Source organism: Dryobates pubescens, chromosome 6 (genome assembly GCF_014839835.1).
Source record: "Dryobates pubescens isolate bDryPub1 chromosome 6, bDryPub1.pri, whole genome shotgun sequence".
Taxonomy (NCBI): domain Eukaryota; kingdom Metazoa; phylum Chordata; class Aves; order Piciformes; family Picidae; genus Dryobates; species Dryobates pubescens.
Genome location: NC_071617.1, coordinates 18002420 through 18027606, shown reverse-complemented (window position 1 = coordinate 18027606; position 25187 = coordinate 18002420). Strand labels below are relative to the sequence as shown.

The 25187-nt window shown below is 38.7% G+C and overlaps 1 protein-coding gene across 7 annotated transcripts in view; it reads left to right on the top strand.

Annotated features, from left to right (window-relative positions):
- ARID1B (AT-rich interaction domain 1B) overlaps positions 1-25187 on the top strand; it is a 333914-nt gene that overhangs the window by 78124 nt on the left and 230603 nt on the right. For all 7 annotated transcript variants that reach the window (XM_054162697.1, XM_054162694.1, XM_054162693.1 and 4 more), the window contains exon 3: positions 8686-8832. In XM_054162697.1, the coding sequence (XP_054018672.1) occupies positions 8686-8832 (147 nt within the window). The remainder of the gene's footprint in view (positions 1-8685; positions 8833-25187) is intronic.

Here is a 25187-nt window from a genome sequence, read left to right as displayed (position 1 = left end):
ACTTGACCCATACTTCTGATTTGTCTCCCTTGCTTTAAAAGGTCTCAATAGCACTGCAAAACTTGTCTGAAGAAAAATTTATATGCATGTATTTTCTTAACCATGATTTATTTTAACCACCATTCAAGAAATAGTCATCAAAATAGTTTGCATTTTCCTGGAGAATAAGTGGCAGATACAGTATTTGGTCACCAAAGACTTGTGTAGTCCATTCATAGCTCCATAAGCAGCATCCTGTGATAAGTTACTTGTTAGAGGATTAAAAATCAGGTTAAAACCAGGCTTTTGCATATTTCTATAACTAATAGCTGGTGACAGGTTGGACTTGGTGATCCTCGAGGTCTCTTCCAACCTTGGTGATACTGTGATACTGTTTCATTGGTGAGTTTCATGCTATTATTGCAGTGAGAGACAGGGTTTCCAAAGTGCATTTTACTGAAGCACCAACCCTTGGAAACACCATAGGGGATCAGGTGAAGCTTGCATTGGTTGTAGCAGTTCTGATGTGCATTTTCTTATGTTGATTTGTAAAATGCAATCAAATAATTAAGCAGATTACAGGATCCCTTCTAATTGTCTTGATCATTTAAAAAGAAAAGTGGAAGGCAGAGTATAAGAATAGGTATCTGACTCATTGTATGTGTGTGTGTGTATATATAGGCACTGCGATTTCTCTCTATACAACAGATTAAAATAACTTCGGAAAAAAATTCTATTGGAAATTTTCAGTCTTTTGTATGGTATTGCTGTGAGGGGATGGGTTTCACATTATGGAAATCTTTTACTGGTCATTATCATTAAACTGTAGAAAGGACCAAATGTTGCATTAGTTCAAACTGTAATGCACTGTACAAATCAACACTATCAGGCTCTAGTGTAAGAAATTTCTGTGTATTGTTTCTAGACTCAGCTGTTTACCTCTCCCTTGAAACTAATTTTAGCTCGTATAAAACATGGGAATTTTTTATTTTTGTTTGTTTGCTGTTTTTAGGGGAAGGCAGGAGTGGGAAGTGGTTGTGATATTGGCATAGATTTAGCATTTATGGCAGAGGTAGTTTTCATCAATTTCTGACAAGGGAATCAAAGTGTTCTTTTTTGGAAGGAGAGATATTGCTTTTCCTTATAAATGATTGACTGTTTTGTGGTAGTAGTCTTTATTTATTTGGCTCTCATCATGAAGAATAGCAAACTTATTCAAAATCTCAGTACATCAAAAATATGTCAATACATAAAACATAAGTACTATTCCATACTACAGTCTATGCAAAAAACTATGTTAATAAGATGTGAAGGTTGCACAGCTAAGAAGTCAGAAAACATAAATGATACTATTCTAGCAGCCACATTAACTGAGCCACATTTCCTCTATATTTTATGAAATGCCTTTGACAACATAAATCAGAAAGAGAAGGTGCTATATATGTGCAACATGGCTCAGTTAATGTTGCTTTTGGAACCTTAACAACTATATTTTTTGACTGGAGAGTTTTTTTAATCATGTAATGTTTGTAGTTTTTTACATTCTATTTTTTTAATACTCTCTTTTTTTAAAAGAGAGGAAAACTGCCTGTACTAATTAGCTCATGTTGCTTTGATTTAAGCTACATTAAAAGGCAGCATATAGGGAGTACCTCATGACAGGTACACATTTGATGCCATATACATTGCAGTGACAACTGGTGTAATCATGCTGCTGTGCACTTTTAGAGGAAATGAGGGCTACAGGCATGTGTTTGAAGTCCTATCCTTTTTGTCCTGGATGTTAACAGTAGTACAGGGTATGACTGCATTGCAGGCTGCAGCATATTGTAAATGTTTCAGCTGCCTTTTTAAATGAACTGCACTAGAGTTGCTTGCTTGTGTATAAGAAGCAGTTGATCTACAAGAGTTTGGATCTCCCTCTGACTTAATTTACCCTTCTACACAGCACAGCAAAGCAGCCTTGTGCAAATTTTGGTGTAGGTGCCTTCAAATATTTGAACTAGCTTACAGATCTGTGTACTGCAGTGCAGTCTGCAACATAGACCTACATTTAATGACTCTGCAAAATCTGCCAACTTCCAAGTTCTGGAATGGGGATTATTGTGCTGTGTGGCACAGAAACATGCTTTTTCTCCTTTTGCTTCCTTGCTTTCAGTTGCAGGGTGGACCAGTATCAGGCCCAGTGTTAATATTTTAAAGGCTCTTAATAAGATTTTTAAGTTCATATTTCAATATAAAGGAAAAACAGTCTGGGAAAGACATAGGTGAATGTTGTGATCAATGTATTGTCAAAAGGTCAAAGCTAAGTGATAAGAAATAATAGAATTTATAGAATGTATGAATAAAATGCCTTAGCACACAGATTTCTGATTTACCTCTGATTGACAGCCTTGGGTCTTGCCCTTTTAAAATTTCATTTCCTTTTAGATTTTTAATTTTTTTTTTTTTTTTTTTGAGGGGGAGGGGAAGGGGCAGTCAGAGGCATTCTTGTGGCCTTTGTTAAGCCTGTTGGGCTTGGGCATGGTGATTTGAGACAGAAGACCATGCTGTGCTAATTGTGATAGAATCTTTCCTGCCCCTGAATGTGTGCCAGAGGATTTCCCAATGCTGTATGTGCATGTTTTTCTTCTTTCTGTAATCCAGGTAAATATACAGATGAAGACCTGGGCTTCTGTGAACTCAAAATTTCTAGATATGAACGGAAACATCTTTAAAAAAATAAGTGCATCAAAGTCAGTGGGTTAGTTTTCCCTTACAACTTTCTATTCAAAAGTATAGAGAAATGCATGGTTCAAAACAATTTATTTGTTTTTTTGGCAGAAGGGTAGCTTTGGAAATCTAAGAACAAAGGATTTGGTGTTTCAGAAAAATAGAATAATTTTACTTGAAGGTTTGATGGGAGCAGTGTGACAGCTTGCTTTATAATGAATACTGAAGTGACCACTGTAAAGTTAGAAGAATTGAAGTGAATTTTGACTATAGTGTCATACTGACTGCACGTACGTGCTGGGTAACTCCCGCTTTGGAGTACCGGGTTGTGGGGTATTCTAATCTCTATGCAATGACAGTGTTACAGTTACAAGGAAAGTGGAATGTTACTGATGATTACATTTCTGAAGATGGCACTTGTCTGGCAATGTTCAGGTCTGTTTCACTGTTTCTCAGGGAAGCAGGCCATTGAATCAGGTAGTGTCATCTTTTCTTCTGACTGCCACCCCTACCCGTACCATTGGAGTTAAGATTTTCTTCTCTCTGTAAGTAGGGCTTAGTGCTAATCAGGCCAGACACACCCTTTACCACCCCTACCCTGATTTTTATATCATTATACTGTGGTTCAAGAGTTCTGACCTCTGCTGTTGCCTGCTGCTGACATTATCCAGGATCTGCCTTACTTTTTGGACACAAAATAGATTGCAAGGAGAGGCAATGATGGATGTTCCCAGGACTCTGTCTGTGTAGTCAGAATGTCATGGTGACTGGCATGTTCGGATGGGTCCCAGAGTTCCTTGACAGAGCTTTTTGTGGTACGGGACATGCAAAGTTTCTTCCCTTACTGGCTGGATCTAACCATTAGGATGATTTAAAAGTGCAGTGGCTGCATCTTCCTGATATTATTAGTGTACCTATGCTAACATGCTAGCTCTGTTTCGTTGTAATTAAAAAAAAATATATTATAATGACTGTAATGCTGTCTCATGATCCTTCTTCTTTGGCATTAGCTATAGATTATGCATGCAAAAATTGTTTAACACTTCCATTACTATCAAGGTATTACCTGGACAAAGAATGTCAGGTACAGGACCCCTTGTTCAAGCAGGAATTAATGATAATGGGCTAAGTTATAGGTTTAATTGGATTTCTCCCACTTCTTCATTCTGACTGCCACTTTTATTCCTCTTCTCATCCTTTTCTTGTTCTTGTTCATAGTGGTTTAATCACTGATGGTCAGTCATACTTCTCCCAAATACAGGTTTTTGCACTGTGCAAGTCAGGTAGGAGGCTAAGTAATTATTACAGTTTCTGTGTTTGCCTAGAAATAGATTCATAACTGTGCCTATTTTCTCTTGTATCGACCCAAGAATGCAAACATTACAACAGGCACACAGAATTTCCCAAACTGTCACCTCCTATGTTGTGTGGCCACAAAGAATGTGGGTGTAAGGGAGAAAGGGAAGGGAGTGTTTACCTTATGAAGAAGAGCAATGCTTAGGTCATTCACTCCAAGTGTTGTAAGTAATTGCCTTCAGATTTGTTTTGTTCGGGGGGGATTTTAATTAAGCTTTTTTTATATGCTGTTTAATAAACATTTGTCCATAAGCAATATCTTGTGATCCCCATCAGTAAAGCAGGAGGATTAATTTGCATGTTGTTGTTTGTTTGTTATTTAAATAGCCGCAGAAATTATACCAAGTGTTCAGCTAAGGCAGTGGTGATGTGTCTCTGCCCTGAAGAATATGGCATCTAAAAGTACATGTTCCATTTTTGTTTAGTGCAGTTTGCAGGTGTTTGGTGATTTGGGGTATTTTGTTTGCTTGGTTCAGGAAGTTTTTATGGGGCTTTTTGTTGTTGCTTTGGGGGTTTTGTTTGTTTGAAACCAGTTTGCATTGGAGACATGACATGGGAGAATATAGAGGGAAGTTCCAACATAGCAACTGATACATAAGGTCAGAAGAAGAGCCCAGTACATTTTTTTTTAACAAAAGTATCCAGAAGCAGATTGTAGGGTAAACATCTGAGAAACTGGAGCAAACACCCAGCTTCTAGCAATCAAAGTGTTTTTGCCTCTTCAGGTTGCTTATATTTGTTGCTTACTACCTCACAGAGCCAATTTTCATTGCTTTTTCACAGAGCACAGTTAAGTATTGCAGGGAGGTGGATAGAACATAGGCATGGCTATATCAGGTCAGATCAAGGATTCCTGTAGCCTCACATCCTCCTTCCAGGGGAGGTTTTAACTGGATGCCAAGAGAAAAGTCAGAATAAAGTAAACATGCAATACTTCCCCCAGTACTCTCCAGGCCTCCAGCTATTTTCAGTTCAGGGATGTCCTGAGTCAGATTTGGCTCTATGTGTTTGGTAACCATGAGAGACCATTCTTCTTTGAACATATCCAGTCTTTCTTTGAGCATACACAAAATTTCATCTTTCAAAACATAATTTTGCAAGGGGTTTCAAAGGTCTACTACCTCTGTGACTAGAGAACTTTCCTCTCATTTTGAATTTTGCTTCTACCAGCTTCAGTAGCTCCTATTTGTTGTGCTGGACAACATGGTTTTGTAGCTTCTATCATATTCTTACTTCCTGGTATCTTTTCCATACTTGTAGGACTACAGCTTCCTTATGCAGAAACCATTCCATACCTTTGATCATTCTTGTTGCATTTCTCTGAATCTTAGTGTTTGACCCTTCCTAATAAATCCAAGAAGGCTGTAGAGAGGTGTTTTTCCTTTGCAAAAGCTGTGTTGATGTTTGCTAATTCAGATCTTGATTCTTGTCTGTACTGATTTATGCAGAAGAGTCATCAGTCTTTTATTGTCTTAAATCATTGATTTTGTTTTGTTGAGTTGTTTTAAAGCCATACTCCATTTTTCACCCATCAAGGCAGTACCAAGCTAGATTGTGTACCATCACTAGTAATTCAGCTATTTAATTCTTGAACTTGTTTAGACCTCTGTGTGGTTTTGAGCATCTCTCACTGTTGATTTGTCATATTGCTCCATGAATAGTCCCATCAGATTCCCTCAATGGAGTCCCTCACAAAGGAGAACTCCAGCATGGAAACCTCACAGGATTATTCCACAGTGCACAGTAGGGCAAAAAAATTTTAAATAGTTAATATTTGATGGCCTAATTCCTGAATCTCTTTTTATACCTTGATCATCACTGGGCACTTCAGACTCTTTGGCAGATCTCCTGGTTTTGATGCGTTTGAAGGAATGATTCATTACTCACTTGATTCTCTATCTTCGCTGTTCCTCCAGTTCTTTCTGGCCTGTCTTACTACATTTGAAGTGCCAGAGCTTGCATTTGGATTTGGTGTTGGCTTATTGAAGGATGCCTTTTTGCTTCTAGAAACCTGCCATGAGCCATGCTGATGTCCCTTTGCTCTTCTCAAGCCTTTCTTAATAAATGGTGAATATTAGTACTGTGCTTTCCATGTAGTTGTTGTTAAGCTGCTTTGATGCTGCCAGTCAGATTTTATTTCTCATATCAGTCTGTTAGAACTTCATTTTAACAAGCTTTCTCCTTTTTACATATTTATACTTTTTGAAGTTAAACACAACAGTAGTAGATTGCTTGCTTTTCAGTGTTCCTGCAGAGATGTTCAATTTAGCTGTGTTACGGGCATTGGTGCATAGTGGTTAGGCAGCTCTATACGATGCAGTTGACTCTTGCTACTCAGGTCTGAGCCAAAGGCAGCCGCTCCTCTTGCAGACTCCTTCAACAGCAGCTCCATGGAACCACCTCTTTCTGGTACTTTGCTTTACTCTGCTTACTCAGTCTTCATGGGAGGACTTGAAATATCCCTCTATACGGTCTTGCACCATACCTTTGCTGATCATGCTTTATGGGCTGCTGTTAGTGTTGCCATGGTCTCACCATGCTTGGTGGTCCCCACACTCAGTCTTCCAGTACAACTGCTGATAGTGCTTTTGTTTAAGTCTTGATGTTCCAGTGATCCATTTTTTCTTCTACTTCCCTTCTTTTGTGTAGAAGACAACGTGTTGTTGGATTTTCTTAATGCAACCTTATTTACTTTGAGGTTGTCTGTATATTTTTATTCTTTGATTCCTCTTCGCACCTTCGCTTGACAACCCAAAATCTCCATCCCATGCTTTTGAATCTTGTATTCTCTTAATTACTGCTCTTCAGTTTAAATTTCACTTTCTTGATCCTTAGGTACCAACAGGCTGACTCCTATGTTCAAGTGTGCTCTACTCATCCTGTACAAATATTTTTATCCTGGAAATATTCTAGTTTCTGATGAATCTGATCTCTTGCTATGTCATCATCCTATCAGCCAGGCATTCAAATGATGTTTTTCTTCTTTATCTTTCTAGAAGCCCATATTTTGCTGTCAGAATATGTTTCCTTTTCTTCTTAATGTTACTAGGACTCAGATGGACTGCAACATAGGTTTTTCCTCAGCATTTCCTAGGAACCAGTCCAGGCTCTGTGACCTTTGCAGCTGACAGGCAGATCACCATGTGGTCTTCTGTCAGATCCCAGGCTCCAGCTGTCTGTTTGCCTGATGATATTCCAACACACCTTTTTTAATTTGCGTTATAATAGTCTCATTTATGCATCAGCAGGGAGAGGGTATTTGTCAGAAAGCATTGCTTTGGTCGCAGAAATCTCTCACTGCCTGTGAAATAATGGTTAAGCAAATGGAAGTGCAAGCAAAGAGAGCAGGTGCAGAAGTGGGGTTATGGTGCCATGGGACCTGGAGTGAGCATGAAGTAGGACTACCAAATTCTGGCAGAAGCAATAGGATCAAATCAAGCTGTGATAATAAAATCAATCTAAACAAGTGTTTACATTTGCCTTTGTATTATTATCATCACCTGGCAAATATTATTGTATTGTTCAATTAATATAGTAAGTTATCTTAAGGTAGATGTATTTACAAGTTGAGTAAATGGATTTATCAGTGTTTCAGAAACTCAGTGGGGGCAGTTCAGAAATCAAAGCATTTTAGAGGTATTTGAGACATTTGCTTAGAGCAGGGATGTGCAGGACCAACAGGAGGTACATTCTAGGACAGAGGAGGTCTGTGTTACATCGGTTATTCATCCAAGATGGTACTAAACAGCAGTGTTTGGAGAAAAGCATGAGCATCTACAATTTGGGGAACACAGAAATGACCAGGAGGAGCTGGTTGGAAGTGTGCTCTTTCAGATGCCCCAAGAAAATGTCAGTGGCTGTTGATACAAAGCTTACAGGCTGACTGATTCAGAAAATTCCTCTGGTTTTCTAATCAACTTGATTTGCTTATAGCTTAAAAATCTCAATGTGTAGGGAGGGTCTCAGTACACAATACATGTCTTGATTTATCTGTTCATAGGACCTATAATAGATTATTTTGTTTGCACTGGTGGTTTTTTGGGTTTTGTTTGTTTTAAAAGATACGTCTTGCTAGGGGAGATTGAGAGAGATCAAAGTTTACAAAAACCTGACAAATGCCGTGGTTTTTGTGTAAGGCTCACATACACAAATGCCAAAAATCTGGGTGTTGTGAGCAAAACACTTTACAAAAATTAGTGCTTTGTTTCTACAACAAAAGAAAAATACTACCTTTCAAAGTCATTTTTGGAGTTGTGCCTTTTTTCCTACAAACTTACTTTTGTGTCAGTGTGTCAGAAGGATTCCTCTGTCAATTTGCCTCAGTAGTGTGCCCATGGAGAGCAAACATTTAAAATAACTGCTGCTTCATTGTAAGGCTGGGTTTTATGGGATTGTGATGTTCAGAAGCATAGCATTTTCCTTAGAAGCTCTTCCTGCAAAGAGTAACTATACAGAGCGCTCCTGCTCGAGCAAGAGGATCTAAGAGCTTACATGAACTGCGAAGTAGAAGAGTAGGACTGTTGAATCAGGTGTATAGCTGAGGATATTACTTCTGATTGCCGTACAGGTGTGACGTATCTCGATTTCATGGCCTCCTGCCTCAACTCATTCATTTACTTTTCTTGGTTCTTCCAACAGATCCCACCTCAGTATGGTCAGCAAGGTGTAAGTGGCTACTGCCAGCAGGGCCAGCAGCCGTACTACAACCAGCAGCCACAGCCTCAGCATCTGCCACCCCAGGCACAATATCTGTCGCAGGCCCAGCAGAGGTACCAGGCTCAGCAGGTAAGCAGGATGATCTCTGCTACTGATGGTCTCCCTGCAGCTGAAAGAGTAAAAATTATCTGTGTTGAATGAACAAAACCCACTCTCCTTTTGGAGAGAAGTGTTCAAACCCTAATGAAATAAACGTGGAATCAGACAGCATCCTTCTGAGAAGTCTTTGCAGATAGACACACAGATCTGTACACACTTTCAGGGTTTGTTTTGTATCAGTTTTTAAAAATAAAGCCAGTGTATATAGCCCAGCAACTATTAGTTCTGCTTTTAAGAAGTAGCAGTTTCTTGACCAGATGTCAGTGGAAGCTGGAGGTTTTCCTTGCTTTGTTTTTGTTTTCCCCTCACAAGACAGATGCTGTTGAGAGCTCCTTCATCTACCATGGTCACTACTGTTTTGCTTTTCATTTTAATTCAGTTGAGGATAGGTGAGTTCAAGGCATTTTGTATCTGCTTTGTCAAGGGAGCTTCTTAGGAGATATTTTGAAACGCTATTACAGCTATTAATTTGAATATTGTCAGTTTGCACACCCGTACAGGAAAACTGCTTAATTCAATATCCATTGCTGTTCTTGAATTATGCTTTATGTGTTAGCCATTAAAATTAATTTAAAGTGATTCTGTTTCTAACTAAGATCAGAAGTGATAGTGTATGGGTCTGCTTCCCAGAGCTTGAGAAACACCCAGATTTAGATCACAACAAAATGGATGTGCTTAGCTGATGCAGCTGAACATGTAGGCTCAGTTCTGTCTGCAGTCTCAGCTCCGTTAATCACAGGGAGGTGATCTGGAAATGGAAAGATGAAGCTAAAGCATACGTGCCATCCTGGGAAATCTAACAAAAGTGAGTTGCTCAAGCCTGGGTATTAGTGGAAGCATCAACACTTGCTGCATATCCCTGGGGAATTCTGTCAGGCATGGCTGATTAGCGTTTTGGGATAATGCTGGTGCAATGTAGAAATCTTAGCTTAAAATAAGAAACGTTTGTAAGATAAGCTAACAAAAGTAGCCATAAGTAGCAATGATGCAGGAGGCTCTCCTCCTTTGATTTATTTTTTTATTTAAATGAAGCTATGGTAATTTCACTCTGTAATTACATGTTAATTTTTCTTCATCTACATTTTAAAATTCCATTGAGAATTAACTTTTTTTCATTGAAATGCTGGATGGTTTGTGAAATAGATTTCTTAATTGTACCTATGATATTCCTGTAAATGTCACCACTTTCCATCATTTGGATTATACCTAACTGCAACTTTAAAGATTGCAGTTGTGTCTGTAAATTTAATTTTCTCCCCTTTTACTTTGGCATTAAATGCTTGATTTCTCTGGCTTGAAAGTGCTGTTCACAGGCATCTTGGTAAGTTCTTAGCAGATAAAAGTCCTAGTAATATTGCCTATGAGATAGAAGAAACATAGATGTTCCCATGTCTACATACCACAGTTTGTGAAACAGAAATGTTCAGGTTTGGGTTTTTTTGTCTGGTTGGTTGGGGGTTTTTTGGGGTGAGTGGTTATGTTGGTTGGTTTGGTTTTTTTCTGTCTTGGACACTCAGTTGTATTTTAAATATTGTCAGTTGAATGGATTGAGTATTTAAGTTTAAAAAAATAGTCAAACCAGACTGACTGTACAGGACTTGTGAAACAACAGGATACTGATTTGTCTGTTGATACATGTTTGAATTACATAATTTTCTATCATAGATAATAAAGTGAAGGTTTGTGCAATGAAATGAAGGAGTATTGTAGATGAGGATAAAGGCAAAATATGGGAGTAAAGCATCCCATGTTCAGCAAAGCCAAGTGCAGGGTCTGTACCTGGGTCAGGGCAATCCCAGGCTTGAACACAGACTGGGTGGAGAATGGACAGAGAACAGTCCTGACGAGAACTTAGGGGTGCTGATGGATGAGAAGCTCAGCATGTGCACCCCTCCTATAAAGACAGGCTGAGAGTTGGGAGTAGTTGGGAGTAGAGAAGGCTCTGGGAACACTTTGTAGCTGCCTTCCAATATTTGAAGGGGGGCCACAAGTTATCTGGAGAGGGACTTTTTACAAAGGCTTGTAGTGACAGGACGAGGGCTAGCTTCAAAATGGAAGAACCTGGATTTAGATTAGACATTAGGAAGAAATTCTTCACCATGAGGGTGGTGAAGCCCTGGAACGAGTTGCCCAGAGAAGTTGTGGACACTCTAAACATGAGGGTGTTCAAGGCCAGGTTGAGCAACCTGATCTAGTAGGAGGTGTCCCTGGCCATGCAAGGGGGATTGAAACTAGATGATCTTTAAGGTCAGTTCCAACCCAAAACATAGTATGAGTCTATGGTTCAGTGATACATTAGAGAACTCAGATAAAGGCAGAGACAGATTGACAAGTAGAAGATACCAGCCTTTATGTAGCCTGATTTCTTCTTTGTGGATTGGAAGGTACACTGAAGGAGTGTCTAAATCCAGGCTCCAAATGTGGTACAGGCATCTCAAGGTCAATAGGCAAATTCAGATTAGGTCCAGTAGCCCTTAACACCTTGGGGCTTGCTCCTTTTATTTTCACCATCTCCAGACTGATTCTGTAGATGCTCGCTGTCTCAAGAAGGGTAATCAGACAAACTCTGATGTTTCTCCATAAAGTCTCACCACTGTGTTCTTTCCCAGTCTTTGAGAATTAGCAATTGAGAAAACAACTTCCTAACATGAAGTTGAAGTCTATATTTTGGTAATTCAGCAACTGTGCTCTTTCTCTGCTGGTGATGCATAGTAAAGTTACTGTCAAGTGGTAACCGGTGTACAATACTAAAATTAATACTAGGATAACAAAAACTTTGAAAGGGTGTGTTGAATTCTGCTGCTGAGACAAGTTTATGAAAGTGCTCATTTAAGCATACATTTCTTATACGAGACTGATTAGACTTTGAAAATGGTTTAAAAATTAGCATTTACTTGATTGAGATGATGGCAAGAAAAATGGGAGCAGGTATTCATATAGCTTTAGGAGTTCTAAAGGCAGAGTTCACTGCATCTTTTGTATTGGACAGCCTTACAAAAAGAAAGCCTGAGGGAGATCTTGCTGTTGCTCACAGATACCAAATGGCAGGATGTGGAGGAGAACAGAGATGAACTTGTATCAGAGATGCACAGTGGAAGGACAAGTAGTGGGGACAAACTGTGGAACAAGGGTAATTACAACTTGGCAAAAGCAAAAAGAAAAAAACCCACGAAATTACCACGAGAGTTTTCAAAACCAGGAAGGAATCCAGAGAAACTGGAATCTCCATCCTTGGAGATACTCAAAATTCATCTAGAGAAGGCTCTCAAATACCATACTCTCACTAGACTTGCCTTGAACTGGAGGTTTGACTACAGCACTTTCCATTGCAGGCCTTTTGGAACCTATGTGATTCTGCGTTGCTATGACTGGCTTTACATATTCTAATGGGAATTTAAAAATAAACTACAAAATCATGTAATACTTGCACCAGCTGGTGCATCTTTCTTGTTTTTACTCTTAAAAATACCAGTAGGTACTGTTCTATTAGAAAGTTAAGTCATACAGTCCGTCATCTTTAGGTTTGCTCTTTCCAGCTTGCAAATGAGTTTTTTGTCTATATTCTCCATTTACCATTATTTTGTTCATTTGTATTGATTTTGTTGAGTTTTGCACTCAACATTGGTGCAAAGTCCTGGTTTTGAATGGTCACAACTTTGAGGAATGTATTAAGTCAGTTGTTTCAGGAAGTTGGCATCAAGAAGAGAGACTTCCCTCTGAAGATAGTTTGCCTAATGCTAGCTTGCCAGAATTAGGGGAAAACTTTAAACTAGAAGTGTTTTTTACTGGGGAGCGTGGTTGGACCATAAAGCAAGAGATCACTGATAATACTGAAGTAATTAATGATAGCCACAGCTGCAGATCAGGTTATTATTATTGTGGTTGTTCTCCAACTAAATAATAAAAAGGTAGTCTTTGCCCCGAAGATTTTGCAGGCTATTCTGTGCCTGGTGGACTGGAAACTGAACTTGCTGTTGTAGCAGGGGTGCAGCTATGAGGTGAAGAAGCTTCATGTTCTGTTTGAGGGTAAATAAACAGTCTCCATGACTGCTGCCCTTGTGATTTAAATGAGTAAACTGTTTTTACATGGGCATGGAGAAGAGAGAAGGCAGACTAGAGAAAGTGGGCTTCTCAATTTGTCTTCTTTTCCCTACTGTATTTTCTTTTCCCCTTGTGTTGGAGATTATCAAGCTGGATGATAGTGTTTATTCTGGATGAATGATGGACTTTTCCTTGCCACTGGTTTCCTTTATTATGGGGAGAAAACAGATATAAAATTTCATATGTATGTTTTATCTTTGCCTATTTTTTTGTTTTGTTGTTTAGACATAATGTCAGTGAGCTTCTGTAGTCAGGTATGACTCGTAGTGTTCTGCCTTGGAATTGGTACTTGTCTTCATTTCACATCTAGTGTGGATGTGTGAAGCCATTGATGCTTTTCCTTGACTCTATTGAATTCAATATGCAATCTTGACAATAAAAGTAAACAGATAAAATAATTCCTGGGACTGTTCCAGGGACATGTAACTTTCCATTCTTCTCATAAGTGTGGAGGGGAAGGAGGAGAATGGGATTTATTTGAATGTTTGAACTGTAAATTGTTTAGATCTTTGTTAAATTGATTGTATCGTGGGCAGAAAGGGAGTTTCATAAGAGGTGATTTGATAGTAATACTGGCATAGTTTACTATAGAGCCATATTGCAAGCCAGCATCAGTCATCCCCTCTTCATATCAGGAGCCTGCTGTGTAAAAATCCATTAAAGGGAGAGCTTTGTTTTCAGCAAATTTATTGCAGTAGTAGATTCATTGCTTATTAGATATCGCCAGTAGATGTAGATATCGCCTTGTGGTGGGTTTGTTTCACTTTTTTTAAAGTTCTTTTTACTTTCCCTGCTCTTTTTTAAAAGAGAGGGGAAGAAAAAAAACAGAGAGAAAGATGTGCTACACTACTACAGTGTTGCCCTTGGCAGGGTTTTTCATCTTGAAATGGCATATAAATGAATAAATGCTTCAGTTGTTTTTGCAGTTTTAAATCTTTTGCCATAAGTAGAAGTGATATTTTGCTCAAGAATGTCGTGTAATTGCAAACTTAAACTGTCATCATTAAACATTATTTTGTTAAGATAGTGTGATGTATATTTTGGGTTATTATGTTTTCCAACTGGCTTTTAAACAGCCATGTTTGTATATTTTCTAGTTTTATGTAGCATGTGTTCATATGCATTGGGATAGGGTTGTGCCTTTGAGGTTTATTACTTTGAGTTGGGACCATATAATTTTTTGACAGTTGAAATGGATCTGCAAAATAATTACGGTCTCACACTTAGTTAAACAAAAATGTGATTATATTCTACACCTGCTACTCTCAACCTGAAGTCAGTCTTTCAATTATATGTTCTTGGGAGCATTTTGTTTTCCAGTATGAATGGGGATTGTATTGATGCCTTTTCTCACATACAGACGTGAGATTAAAGGAGGAGAAAATTGTAGCAGGTCCTTGAGGTGGGGCACGTGTGCACTTTTCTTAGCACTGGTCTTCTTTTTAACAGTGTGCATGAAGAGGCACTGTATTTTGCTTCTAAATCATTCATTTCTAGTTTCTATTTTTTAATTATTAAGTGCCTTGAATATTCAGACAGTTCAAACACTCAGTCTTTAGTCTTTTTATTTAAAAGGAGAAAATCTTGTACAAACAAGCAAACAAACAAGACTCCCTTACTCTCAGCCTTTATTTAAATATTTAAAAAACTGTCCAAAACCTCTTTTCCCACCTATGTAATACCTTAGCTATTGATGAGACCTACTGACCTTGATGAGTTTGGTGTTGGTTGTGGGTTTTGGTTTGGTGTTTTTGTTTTGGTGGTGTTGGTTGGTTTGTTATGTTGTTGTTGGTTTTGGTGAGTTTGGTGTTGGTTGTGGGTTTTGGTTTGGTGTTTTTGTTTTGGTGGGGTTGGTTTGTTTGTTATGTTGTTGTTGGTTTTTTTCCCAAGGTAGATTGTCATAGGACAAATAGAACAGACTAACTAGCGGTTTGGTTTGTTTGGGGTTTTTGGGAGTAGGCCAAGGACAAATGCAGTTCAGACTGGAAAGTATTTGTGAGTTGTTTTGGTAGTCCCAGGTAGAAAGGCATCCGAAGCAGGAAAATGGCCTGCGTGATCATGGAAGGGGGGCCTGCAATCTCTGATTATTCCTTGGTTTGTCTCTCTGGGCGGTTAGCTGGGGACCATTTAATGCTCCCACAAGGGTCTGCAGCTTTTCTCCATTTTGCTGAACAGGGATCAATAGATGCCATACATTTCAGGTTTGTTCTGGAACTGGTGGTAGTGGTTTGAACTAGTCTCAGTTGCAAGCCCAAAGTGATGATGAGAATGTTCTTGCACAGACATCTGTTTCTTCTGTTGAGTCAGTGCAAGGTAGAATAGATAAAACATTACTTGATTTGAAACAGTCTTTGAAAATGTGAGCAAAATGTGAAACTAATTAATCTGTTTTCATGTCCAAGCTGTGTGACTATCATGAAAACAGAACAAATTGTATTGTGGCAAAATGCATCAAATTATTAAAGTGGTTTTTGGTACAATGAAGATGAAGTCTTGTTTTTAAATTCAGTGTCAGCTGAAAAAAACTTCTTTAAACTGTGTAATAAGCAGCATGTTAATTAACATTGTCAAGCTGTTTTGAGGTGTAACACCGTACAGAAATACTGTTGTTCCAAGTTAGGAATAATTGTGTTACATGCAAATACCAAATTCATTAGTATGTACAGACAATCCTTAATGAGTCCAAATTTAAGTTTTATACCTCAGTGCAATTACTCTTTTTAATAAAATCTTCACTGGAAGATTACTGGAAGTTACTGGAAGCTGGCACAGAATTAGCAGTTTGCTGTAGTTTAGTCTCAAATACAATTTAAACTTCTTTAAGCTGTGGGCAGATCTAGGTTGCTTCTTAGAGTTGAAATAAAACCTGTTCATCCTTCTGTCCTTTTAACTTTTGCATCTGTAATCATCTACCACTAGATGAGTGGTTGCACTTAATATTTGTCATGTTATGAACTACAGGAAATCTGGGAAAGAACAAGCTTGTATGTTAATCTGACATTTGCTGCCAGGCATGTAGGAAAGCATGCTTTGTGGAAGTCGGCTATTACAGTTATATGGGCTCTCACAATCAAATTTAATGTTCAGAAGAGATTTTTGCCTGCCATCATCATCAGTGGCTGACACTACTATATGTGGTGTACCATAAATCCTTCATGGCTTCTGTTGTCTCAGCAGAGGTGCCTAACGCCTTGTGTATATCACATTGTCTTTGAAATGATGGGCTTGGTTTTAGCTTAGAAGCCATTATTTTCTTCACAGAGTGAAGAGGTATAAGCAAGGAGTGATTAGTTTAAACCATTCAACCACAAATTCATGTCACTAAGAACATTCACTTCTGAGGTGTGCTTGTTGGTTGGCTTTCAGAAATCAGAGCTGCTCATTAGTACTGAGCAGACACATGCCAAATGGGAGTGCTTGGGTGAAAATTCTCATACATATACCAGCTTTTCCAGCCACCTTTCTGTGGCATCAGGGGGAAAACCCAGTATAACTTCGTATGACAGGATCTGTTTTGGTACTCTGAGCGTTTTGTTGCCAGTCTGCTTCAGACGGATCACATAGGTATCAAAAGGCACAGTGCAGTCTTGACATTTTCACCTGTAATAAAGTTTGGCTGGACTTTGAGGGGAGGGAGGTAGGGCAGGCTTGCACACCACAACTGAAATACCCTGGCTTCCAGATAAGACACTAGTGACCAGCATCTCTGAAAGGTGATTGTCATCTTACTGTGGTGAACTCTGAAGTGATTTAAAAACAAACTGTTGAGATACTTCAGACCCATACTGATCTTGTGCATAAAACAAATGAAACCTTTTTGAGTCTTTATTAGCCATATGATGTTTCCAGGAAGTTCGAACCTGTGTTGATTCAAAGAACAGTTAACTGATTGAAGTCCTTGCCAGTTAGATTTCTGCTTTTATAAAGTCTTTTTTAATAATCATAGTGCTACTATTATAGGAAATAAGTGTTAGGCATGTGGCTATTTATCTGTGTGTCTCAGGTCAGGAGTTCAGTGAAACCATGACTCCTGTTGCACTGCATCTTTTTGCAGTGGGGGGAATAGCTGATTATTGTGCATTTGGGGGAATGCTGTGTTTGCTCAGTATTGCTTATATCATTACAGGAAATGTGTCAAACCTCCCTCTTTTTCCCTCAGTGATTTATGTCTGTATTTCTAAGATTATAATAGGTGCAAGCTTGTCAGACTTGGGGAATGATCTCCGAGAGCCAAGGAGCTATCAGGAATACTCAAGCAGAAAAAGCAAGGATAATTGTCTGTAAGCTCACACCTGAGCATGATCACAAAATTGAGAGCCTAGCATGGAGCAGCACTTGCAGGTGTGCAGGCTTGTTTTTGCTGAAGGCATGTTGACCAAACCCAAAAAACTGCATTCAGACTTTGAGGGGACTTTCCTGCCCTCTTATTTTAAAGAGACCATTTATGGATCTGGTGATCAACTTAGTCAAATAAAATCAACCCCTATCTATTTGGTCTGAAGCCTTTGAAACTAGCGCATGCAATTACCCCTCATGTCTATTTATCTGTCTTTGTAGTAATCGGAATTTGTTAAGTGATGTTACCAGGAAAAGAGTATTTTATCTTGCAAAGTGTTATTACTGTTTATGGGTAAAATGTAGCAAGCTTTCTTTACGCTTCTGTCTTACAATCTTCCAAAGGGCTGTCCGTGAAAGTACTTATTTGCCTCTGTGTTGTCTCAGCAATTGTATGGCGCCTATAGTTTACAGTTCCCTCATTGTAGTTAAACATTTTCCCAGTCTGTCTGTGCTTTTGTCGTGTTCGTCTATTAAAGCCTACTTTTAGTAGAAAACCATTGCCATTTGCAGTTTGAAGGAGGAATTTTGAAGGTCAGCTTTCTTCTACTGAGAAAGCAGCAAGTGCACCTCTTCAGGCATCTGCTTCTGTTGGGGGTATGATGGTATCTAGCCAGATAGTCAGACGAGATGGGTCAGAGCACATTGCAAGCCTGTTTGGCAGGAATTTTCATGACCACCTGTACCCTGCTGGTTTTTAATTTTTATTCTTGTGGGTTTGTATCATTCCAAACCTAGCAGACATATCACAGCTTCTGTGCTTGCAAGATGAGCAGTTCATAGAAAAAAAGTCTTTTTAATGAGTTGTGAAATACAGAAAGATACACGTGTTCAAGTGTATTTCCCAAAGTTCTCAAATCAATGCTTTGGCTTTGCTCCGCAGAGTTTTGTTGTTGTTGTTGATATGATGGTGGTATTATTTAAAGTTTCTGATTTCCCTCAGTATTTAAATTACAGAAGGTTAATTAAAGCAGTTCTTTATTTTGCAATTGCTTGGGAATATTAACCTCACAATGCCTGCATTAAATCAGTGAAGTGATAGAATTGCATTTGCTTTATAAAATAACTCTACAAGAGTGAAGACAAAGCCATTTATAGTTCAGTGCCATTAATTGCCTGGCATTTAGATATTAGTGTAGGAGTCTATTAATTAACTTCATAGTAAAACTATTGGAATGCAGGCTGATAAAACCTTTTTTTTTGAGATTAATAATCATAACTATTGTTGCTCTCCTTACCACTATCCTTATAACTCGATGATGAGTTTTAAGCTGTTATTCTGAGAGCAAAATTAGTATCTTAGCAATAATTGTACCTCTGAAATTTAGCACTAAGTAAAACAGGACAGTGTTTTTATCAAAAGATACTTGATCATGTAATTGTCATTTACATTGTGATCCATTAATCTGGTGGCTGTTTGTAGACAAAGTTGTCTACACAAATGTTTTACAATGTAAACACACAAATTCTTTTTTAAGAAAAAATGTAAAATGCAAATACTGTAGTGTGAATTATGTGATGAAGTTGTGAAGTCTCAAAAGTACTAATAAATCTGTGTGGTGAGGGAGGTGGTTTGTTTCATTTTCTGTATCTTTTAGTTCTGTATGGGGAGCATATAATCCAAATTTCAGTGATCTTGTGAATTACTCCTCATGGCCAGTTGCAATGCAGCAGTATTTCTGTATGGTCTTTAAATTAAAACACTTTATTTTCCTCAGAGGTAGGGAAAATAAGTTTGCTAATAACTCCCGGCATAAAATTTACCACTAGTTTTGTTGGCTGCCTGTATTTTCTTATGTACGGTGAACATCTTCAATTATTAATATTCATTTTCTGTATCCTTTATAAACTTCTAATTAAATGTCTTTGTTGTTGTTGCTGCTGTATTAAAGAGTATTCGGTTACCCAGTCTCAGCAAAGACTTCTTTTACTTGTTCTCCACCCCCTCACACCATCCTCTTGCCACTCTCAACACCAGCGCAGTTGGGAATACACTCTTTTGGAAAAAAAATTGTAGTTGTAGTCGTGATGTTGAAGACTTTTCCATCTCAAAGATTAAATAAATTGTTTGCCACTCCTGTTTTAAACTGTTGTATTGTACAGTAGCTTCTGCTGGTGAGTGCTTCATTGTGAAAATTTCAGTTCTTGTTCTGTAAATTGGTGTTTTCTTTCCGCTTCTTGGTCTGAGATATTTTTCCTGATGGTAGCTGGTTTTAAAGATTGTCACACAGATCCTTTGAGTCTTCAGACCTCAGAGAAAAAGAGAGCAGTCATTCAACTAATTCTCTAGCTCTGGTATCCCCCAATGTAACACTCTAACCTTCTCACATAGTGAAAAATTAACAGTAGAGAATTGCTGAGGAGACCTTCTTTACCAAATTATGGGCTTCTTCACATCTGAGCTTCAGTTTCTTCTCCTGTAATGCTGCTGTTGATAAAATAGTAGGTTAATCTCATTTCAATAATTTCTTTTAAGAGATCTCCATGATGCAGTATTGAGGAATGATTAACAAATGTAACTGGGTTGCGATATGAATGTTGTGTTTAACATAGTGTAGTTTTGTTTGAGAGGCAGTAGGAAACACTCAAACCTCACCATTCTGTTAGTTTCTTTTTTTTCTTCTTCTTTTTTTTCTTTAATGTCACCTCAGTGAAGTTTTGGGTGTTGCTTGCAACGCTTCCTGCCAGATATACAGTATTTTATGACCCTGGATATACAGTATTTTACGAGCTCCTGGATGATGTCCTGGCTTTTACCTTGAAGCACAGTTGCTGAAGAAATGTTTCCTGGTCTCAAATGAGGAAGTCTCATCCTTAGGTACCTAGCTCTGTTAGCCTAGAGGTAGCAGCTGCTCTCGATGCAGCTTTTCTCTTTATTCTGTAAGCTGGCTTCAGGCTTTCAGCTCTGCTGTAAGCTGCAGGCAGTGCTCTGACCTCATTTCTGCCAGCGAGCCGTATGCTTGGGAGAGCTTCCTTGGCAGCAGCAGGCAGTCTGGGGCAGGCTGGTATCCTCTGGGGCATGGAGCCACCCAGCTCCTCACTTCTGCAGCAGCTGAGTTGAAAGAAATGGCAGGTTTTAAATTCTTCCCTCTCCTTTGTTTTGTCCACTTCAGCAGTTTTCTTTGAGGTGCAGACCTGTTTTTCAGCCCAGCTTTGCATCTTGGGGTTGCTGAAGAGAGGCAGCCTTCCTCGAGTTTTAGGAAGCACTAGTGTGGCAGGATGCTGCATGGCTCAAAACCTGTAAGTTGTCACATTAATGTGGTAGTCTGTCCCAAGTGACTATAAATAACAGGACATGTGAACTGCCAGGGTGTACTCTCTCTCTTTCTCTCTCTTCCTTTATTTTCCTTTTTTAAAAAATAAAAATGCAGCAAGCTATGTCTGTGAAAAGATGGACAGGGAGAGGAAGGAGTGGGTGTAAAAAATTTAAGTGTGGTTGGACTGCCCAGCCTTGTAAGGCTTTTTAGGAAAAGTTCTAAAAGCTCTATAAATATGGGAAAATTAAGGGAAAGAAAATGCCTGGTTTACATCTTATTTCCAAGTTGTATTTCTCAGATTACCTCTTCAGGTTCTGTCATCTCCTCATTCATACTGGAACTTCACATCTGTAGAACAAACTACCATGTTTGCCTGTGAATAAGAACTGACAGCTGTTTGTCATGCTATGTGCAACAGTCACATTTTAATCCAAACATCAAACTCACCTCTTTTTTTTTCTTTTTGCATGTGGCACATTACAAGTATGAAAGAAGAAAACTGGAAGAAATGTCTTGATTCTGATTAAATTCATTATTGATATGCTCTGTAATCCATGGAATGCAGTAGTGGCAGAAAGAGAATGGCAAGATAAGCATTTCCAAGAACGATTTCATCTTGCTTAACATGGCTCTTGAAGGCCACAAAGACAATACACATGAAAATGGACTATAGTGCTTTGGAAGAGAGACTCTTCTCTCCTGTTAGTTGGCTCAGATTATCTGGTGTGTGACTAGAAGCTGTGCTACCCCAAAACTGCTCTTCCTATAAGAAGTCAGGGGGCAAGGTGGGGGGCAGCTTTTTTTAACCCATTCTGCTTAAAGTACTTTCAGTGTATTCTGCAGGGGAAAACCTTCCATAGTTGGGCAGGCTGAGTTTCTAATAACTTTCTGCAAGTTTCAATGCACTAAACATCAATATATTTGCTTACCTGAGTTAACTCTTTTGTATCAACTGCTGCCTATTACACAAAGTATATATTTTTCCCCCCTTCTCCCCCTCCAGTGTCTTAAAACTTAACTTAGATGTAATTCTGTGATGACTGAGATCCTGAAGAGATAAAACGGTGTTCCCATTATAGGGTTTTTGGGTTGTTTGGTTTGGGTGTTTTGTGGTTTGTTTTTTTATTTCTAGCTCAAAAAAGGAATCAAGGAAATAGTAAGTTTTGGAATGAAACTGCAGGTATATTGGAAGAGAAAGTAAAAATGTTTAAGAAAAGGAAGAAGGGATGTCTTCCTGACAATAACTGGTTCATACTTGAAGCATCCCAACTAGCAGGTTTTCCAAATTTCTCCAAGTACATGGTACGACTTTTCACTGGTGTGATTTCTGGATTAATCATCACTTTTTGGAAAAAGAAAGGATTATTTTGTTTTGGCACTTCTCTGAAGCTCTTGACTCTCCCTCTATTACTTGTAATTAAGATGAACACCAAAATTAACTTGGTGAGGCAAAGTGTCATCTTTGTTTCTCAATGCATGATCCTGTGCTGGTTTGACTGCAGGTAAATGATAGCCAGCTGAAAGAAGAGCAGTCTCTGCTTGCCAGCCCCATTGAAGCAATAGTCAACAAATAGCATCAGCATGTTGGTGATGCCAGCTTGTTGCTTGCTGTACTTCAGTACAGCTGCTTTCCTTGTCTCCATTTGGGTTTCCGTGGTGGTGGTAAGGGGTTATCTTGACATGGTTTACATCTTCTGATTATGAGTAGGGTTTATTCACCTCATCACGTAAACATAGACTCGCACGTTTAAGAGGATTACCAGACTGCATTAGTAATCCACCTCCGGTAGTTAGCACTCTCTTCTCTTTTGTTGGTGTATTAGATGCTGGCACCTACAAAACAATTTTTTTTCCCCTGCAATCACCTGTCCCTTCTGTGCAGTAAGCGGCTTGCTTGCTGGTTTGTGCACAGTGCTCTCCAGCTGTAAGATACCAATTAGTTTTCTTCAAGACTTTAGGGGTTTTTGTTTGGTTTTGGTTTTCATTGCTGATTCATAACATTCCAGACACATAGGCATTTTTTTCTTGACTCAGGATCTTCTGCAGGAGTCCATCTGCATGTTACAGGACTTCTGCAGACCATCTGCCCCAGATTCAAGCTAACTTTTTTGCTCGTTTGTCCTTAGTAGATTGTTCTCCACAGGCTTGCACTCTGTTGGCTACTTGCATGAGACTCAGTGTTGCCTGTGCCCCTGGGCGTGATGTTTTCTCTGAGTGCAGCTTTAGATACAAAATTCCTCTAAGAGTCTAGCTGTCCTTGGTTGTCAGTTTTGTGCTGCCAGAAAGTATACAGTTTGGGAGGTGACATGTTAGGTACAAGTATTAGGCTAGAAGTTGACTGCATAAGGATATGTCATTATTATGGTAAGTAACTTTTTGTTTGTTTTATTGTAGCTTTTTACCAGTAGAAGGTGTTAATATGTATTTGTCTACATGAAACAAACACTTGTTTTAATGATAACAAGGAATGTCCTTCTGTAGCCCCTGATATATCCCTTGCCTTCTTTCTGCTCCATACTATCCTTTCAGGGATGAGTAAACCAATTTTGTATTTTAGGGCCCCGCACTACCCTTGGCTTCTCTGCTGGGTCCTAACTTCCATTCTCAAGTGGTCTGAGGGGGGGAAAAAATAATTAACATTTGGTTTCAATTTTGCTGTTGTCATATTGCTGTAGAATTCTCTGCTCTCACACTTTAAGTCTTCTAAGGATCAACCAACTGAATCAAGAACATGAGCTAAAATAGTTTTTGATGGGATTTTTGAAATGAAGTCTGGTATATTATTTTCCTTCTATTTAACCATCACGGTACTTATCTTCTTGGGTGGTCATGCTATCCCTCTGAAATTTGCTGCAGAAGTGGATGAAGCCTGAATGATATTTCTCACCCAGCTTCTCTTTCAGTGTGTTTTACTCAAACATTAAATGTTTTCACTATGCTTTCATTTTCCATTAAAAAGAATTTAAAGTATTTAATAATTAGATCTTATCTTTATCAGCAGAACTTAAATGTGCATGTCATCTACATGGTTTCAAGAAGTATCAGCATCATAGTCATTCAGGTTTGCAAAGAACATGTAAATGTGGACAGACATGCTTGTTTCAAACTACGTCCGTCTAGAGAATGAAAGCATGGCACTGATTAACGTTGCACATCAAAAAGGAAAAGGTTGCCTGTGGCCCACTCCAAAGTGGTTGCAAGTGTGATTTACTTGGGCTACAGTTTGGTGTCTGGGAGAACTGAGCTCATGGATGACTGCTACCTATGGAGGAAAGCTTTTGCTCGTTACTCACCCAGCCCGTCCTGAGGCCATCTCTGCTCAGCAGTCCATGGTAAAGCTGAGGAGAAAGAGAACTTTTCTGGCAAGTTTTAAGTTGCATAATTTCACGAAGTGGTCTAATAAAGACCGCTAGCACAAACTAAGAGATGTATGTACAACTGCAAGAATTGTGGGAGACAGGAACAATGGGGCTTTGGCTTTTTTACAGGTTGGTACACTGGCTTACTTGGTCACTGTAAACCTCAGTGTTAATGAAATCCCATGCTGGAATTTAAGACTTTAAAAGTTTGTAAGATGAATACATTAACAGAGAATATAAGGGAAGAAAACATCCTTGTTCCTCCCTTACTTCTCAGTCTGTACAAATCTTGAGCTCCATACACCACAGTTTTCAGAGCAAGCCAAAAGTGTGCAAGAGGTAAACAACCAACTGGCTCAGTTGGTTGTTATAATTACCCCAAAATAAAAACTGTGTATGGAATGATTTCTGAACAGCTCACTTTTAGACTGTGTATAGTGTTGATATATTGTATATAATGTACTGCAGTGTGTAAGTGTTTAATAGAGTCTATAAAGAAGTCCCTTCTTGTGCAAGTTTCAGAGTTTGAACATTTTTTTTGAAAAGTCTGAAAAGTCTAAACTTTATCTGTTTTGAGTGTATGTTTATGACTTGCTGATTATTTGTCCCTGTGCCTTGTCTAAAATCTGATGGGGGAAACCCTTTTTTTTTTCCTTTTTTTTTTTTTTTTTAAACTTTTTTGACAGTTTGTGCTGTAACATCTATGATATGATTGGGTTTGTGCCAAGCTGGGAAGTTCTGAGGGGAAACTTGTAGCCTTCTGTTTATAAAACCCTGGATTTCTGTCTTGCACAAATGCTGCTCTTCTATGGGAAGAAGGATTTTCTGTGATTCATAAAATATTATAAGCTTTACTTTGAAAGCCACTGTGATTGATGGATGAAATATTGGGAGTCATAAGAAAAACAATCAGACCCCAGGAGAAGATTGTGTCCCAGTATCAATGGGGGCCTCCTCAGCCATGACTGCAGCACAACAAATGGTAACATGTGCCTCTTCCCCTTATGTTTAGTCCCTGATAAATTCATTCCTAGCTGCTAGAAAGAAAAATTACCTTTATAAACTGAAAGTAAGAATAGCCAATTCCATGCATTTCTTCAGTGACAGACAATTTACCCTTATACATCTGTCCTTATTTCTTATTTATCTCTCAAAATATGTTGTATCTTTTCCGTAATATGCTGTATGTTAACAACATTTCCTAGTGCAGAACTGCAGAAGGGAAATAGGGATTTCCTTTGCTCTAGTTTTCAGGGAAAAGGATACTAAGCAC